Below are 4,366 nucleotides of genomic sequence, written 5' to 3'. Positions count from 1 at the left end.
CGATCAACTCCCTCAAAATCGATTTTATAGTCGGTCCGTATCGTAATAGTTCAGGTTACTTTTACGAAGAATCTATGGAGAAGAAATACAAAGAGAAATTATGGAGTGGACAAGAGTAATGTGTTGTAATGTAATGGAAGTTGTCTGAAGTGGCCTGGTGTAAAGTAGTGACGTGGCGTAGTGAGATATACGGTGATGTATGAATTGTACTGATGCGAAACAACGTAAATTCAGACCAAAACTGCGTCAGACAACTCAATGCAGATTTCTTAAGCCAGATACTGCGTCGGACGACGGTCGTACGACCGTCAGCCCACTAATCCAACTTCGCTTTCTGAGAGCGTTAGACGACGCGACTCCGTATGCTGATTGCTGGTGGCAGTCTGAACGTATCGTGATTAACAACAATCCGCTGAGCTCGCGTCGTGGCGCATTGAGCACCTGGCTTTAGTAACATCAATACGATTTAGGTCGTCCCGCACTGATCTACTATATTAGCTGGATTGGTCATTGGCTGGTTTTACTAAAGCCTCCGACGCTATGTTACGGAGCCAGTAACGTCACAAATACGTCATCACAGCGCAAAACCTTTGATTTTGATGAATGAACCAGAGTGACATCGCTGGGTCTTTTGTAAAGAGTGGTTAGATGATGTGAAAAAAAAATCATTTCGTTAAATTTAAATGTATTAGTACAAAGTATTGCAAAAATCGATATTTTTAACAATAATTTATGCAAATCAAAAGAAACTTTTTCTAAACTGGTACGTCAATTGGGCTCTTGCATATATCGTCGGTGGCTTAAGTTTTTCCTGTACAAGGACTGGCCGATGAACAATCCAACTATTAAGCCCAACTCAGACAGCGTCGTACGACGCAGCCCGACGCGATTTGTTGTCGCGATGCGATGGTGTGCGCCGTCGGGGGCAGTCGCGTAGTAGAATATTAAACGTGTTTAATATTTCTCACGACGGCTTAAAACTGTCCCCGACGATAAATCGGGTCGGGCTGCGTCGGCCGACGCTGTCTGAGTTGGCCTTTAAGTGTCATACCGTCGTCGTGCAGTCGAACGCTCTCTGACGTATGGAGAGTGATTAACGTAGAGTGTTCTCGTTGAATGAAGTGAAGTGGAGTGGTATTTTAACAATATATTGGCAATATTAGGTACCGGTAGTTTTCGCCGCACGACGTTAACGTTAACGGATGACGTCATAATTTATTCATATTGCGTTGCGAAGTACGTTAATTTTAGGATTTTACGTGCTCGACGTACTTTAGTACTTGATTTATTTACAAAAGGGGAGGAGCTATCGCGTTGCATGTTGAATACTAACGTTAAAGTTAAGGTTAACGTCGTGCGGCGAAAACTACCTATAACAAATATTAAACACTTAATGAAAAAATTTAAAAAAAAAATTAGAAAAATGTGATTTCTGTTTAATTTTTAAGGTATGAAAACTTAAAATTTAACTTATTTTTCATAAAAACCAACTGTCTATATTAACTTTTCTAGTTTTTATACATTCTTGTATTATATTATTGTAACATAGTAAATTGTTGATCTTTGCATTGGACGCATATTATTTGCTATCGTCTGGTATATAATAAATGCGCCTTGAGCACCTTTGGTGGAGATGTGCGCTTTATAAATCTTTATTATTATTATTAAATAGATTGGATGCATGTTTTATACCCAGTTCTCTTTTCTAGATAGTCTCATAGACGAGTGGATGGATGTTTTATACGCATCTTACTTTTCTAGATAGCCCCACAAAGTACAGTAATAATGTATGTTTTCAACAATTCAAATTGCGCAAGAATATTTTTGCACATTATTAAACTGCGCAAGGAATTTCTTGAACAATTTGATAATGCGCAAAACTGTTAAAATGCACATGACGGATGAACACTTAGTTACAGATATACACGTAGGCTTATACGTTACCATGCGGATGATTTCTTTTAATGATGACCTTTCAGAATATAGTTGTTCGTTACTTTCAAAAGGTATTGAGTTGCGGCTCTCATAAAGGCCTACATTAGGGTTCTGCCAACTAGCCTGGCAGATAAAAAATATAAAATGATAATATGTAGTGTAAAATGTGTATCATTCTGGTTTTGCAGATGTCAATCAGGCATTTACATTAACCCCATCATTATCATCATCACCATCATCATCATAACCATCTTAATAATCACCATTATTGTTATTATAATCATCACCATCGCCAAGACAATAATCATCATCATCTGGCGCCACCATCATTACCAATATGATCACCATCTGCCCTACTATCATCATCATAATCATCACTAGTATTATTATCATCATCGTCATCATCATCAATACCATAATAATCATAATCACCACCACTTACCATCTTCATAACCACCACCATAATCACTTTACGTACGGTATATATTTATTACTCCACTACTTTATTCAATCCATTGTCTATGTATACTTTCGCGGCTTTGGTCATTTGTTTTGAAATTGGCGCGTAACAAATGTTTGTTTATTATTTTTATCATTATTATTATTATTATTATTATTATTATTATTATTATTATTAGTAACATTATTAGGCCTATTTATTATTATTATTATTATTATTATTATTATTATTATTATTATTATTATTATTATTACATGGTATAAAATGGTAAATTTTCTTACTTCTGATTCTTCAATATATGATTCCCAATTTTCAGCAGGTGTGAAAATTCGTTTTCCAAGTCGCTTTCGTCTACACCTTTTTTCTACATCAGTACAGTACACTTTCCTGCCACTCCCCAACTTTAAGTATTTTCCACTATGGCCTCCTCCAACGGCAGAACTTAATATTTTGCAGGCACAATACATGTTGCAATTTCCGCAATATAAATCACTTTTGCATTGTCTTTCACATGCTAGAGAAAACGAAAACCATTTATTAATTAATTAATTCATTCATTCAAAAGATTTAAAATTAGTCAAAAGAAACAATCAGGAAAATATAACAGTGACAAGTAAGTACTGGAAAAACACATTAATATTTACAAACTAGGCCTATGTAGGCCATGATAGCCCACGGAAAACTATTAGGCCAGGTAAAAAAAAAGATTAGTTTCTCGTCCTAATATTTTGAACAAAGGAGAATGAGGGATTTTTTTTACTCTGAGATGCCAAATCCAAGATGGTGGATGGGAAACAGCTACTAGTTTCTCACTTTTACCAAGTAAACAAATTGAAAGCAAATAAAAGAAGCACTAGGCACGATTCATACCATATGTGTCCCTAACCACGAACGATAGAGAGGAATTTTACTGATGTGAGTTAACCAGATTTTCGTACATTTCATAAAATAAAGGAAATTATATTTAAATAATAATAATAATAATAATAATAATAATAATAATAATAATAATAATAATAAACATTTATATAGCGCCAATTAAACAAAAATATGTTGAGGCAGAGAAAATGGATATGCGAAGGGACGAGAAACTAGTATTTTTTTTAATTTGGCCTTAGTCGAAGTTTCGAATGGATTGGAATGGATAATCCAGTTTATTTTCATCGTGGTCCTGGTAACTCAACTTTAGGTACAATGGCCAAGGGTATGCCAAACAGCGAACGGTACACAGTACAGTAGTGTGAAAACTTTTTATATGTAGTTTAGAACATATGAATAAACTAGTCAAGGCTTAATTTTTCCATATTGGTTTTTTCTAGGCTTCTTTTTGTCTTCACCCCATGGCCTATAATTGGATTGATTCGTATAATCGTTTGATTTAATTGGTTTGATACATTACTAGGAAAAACACGTGTTAACAAATATCCGCATTGCATTTGGGAGGTTTTTTTAAATTTTTTTATTTGCCTATCTCGTTTTTCCATTGTTGGGTTAAGATTTGTCTTTGTATCAAATGTATATGAAGAAATTATACCAGTGTAAATTTGATAAAGTTATGTTAAGGTCTAATAGACCTTTCCGGAGTGTCAATCAAACTTAACAACTGACTAATCAGAACAGCGCTAGGAATGCGCGCGCGTCTTACAAACACACGTGTTGTCCCACAAACGCACGTGTTCGCGTATGTTTTAACACTGCCGTCTTGTGGGACCTTAGCAACAATATCCAAGGGGCGGAGCATAGCGGAAACGTCCATTGTAGAAGGGGCATTGTCTTTTAATCTTGTTATTCTACAAGAATGAAATCACTAGAATTCGTTGCTACAAAACATTTGCTCTCTAAAGTGAAAACTTCAGCAAGGTAATTGACTTATATTACTGTATTCAATTTAATAGTCTACCCAACCATTGGAAATTGGCCATTATGTTTTGAATTTTTAAAGGGAAAGGAGGGGTAAGGCTTAGGGAAGGG

The 4,366-nt window shown here is 35.4% G+C and overlaps 1 protein-coding gene across 1 annotated transcript; it reads right to left on the bottom strand.

Annotated features, from left to right (window-relative positions):
- LOC117123791 lies at positions 1–2,903 on the bottom strand. The gene is made up of 3 exons (XM_033269807.1): positions 2,677–2,903; positions 1,945–2,058; positions 1–72 (listed from the first exon to the last, which is right to left on the bottom strand). The coding sequence occupies exons 1-3, from the start codon at positions 2,860–2,862 to the stop codon at positions 25–27; spliced, it is 348 nt and encodes a 115-aa protein (XP_033125698.1). The 5' UTR covers positions 2,863–2,903; the 3' UTR covers positions 1–24.
- Between the last annotated feature and the right edge of the window lie 1,463 nt (positions 2,904–4,366).

This window comes from Anneissia japonica, unplaced genomic scaffold, assembly GCF_011630105.1.
Source record: "Anneissia japonica isolate Jap-2015-1 unplaced genomic scaffold, ASM1163010v1 scaffold287629_len218694_cov150, whole genome shotgun sequence".
Lineage (NCBI taxonomy): Eukaryota > Metazoa > Echinodermata > Crinoidea > Comatulida > Comatulidae > Anneissia > Anneissia japonica.
The sequence above is the reverse complement of the archived record's forward strand: the minus strand, read 5'-3'. Positions and strand labels throughout refer to the sequence as shown.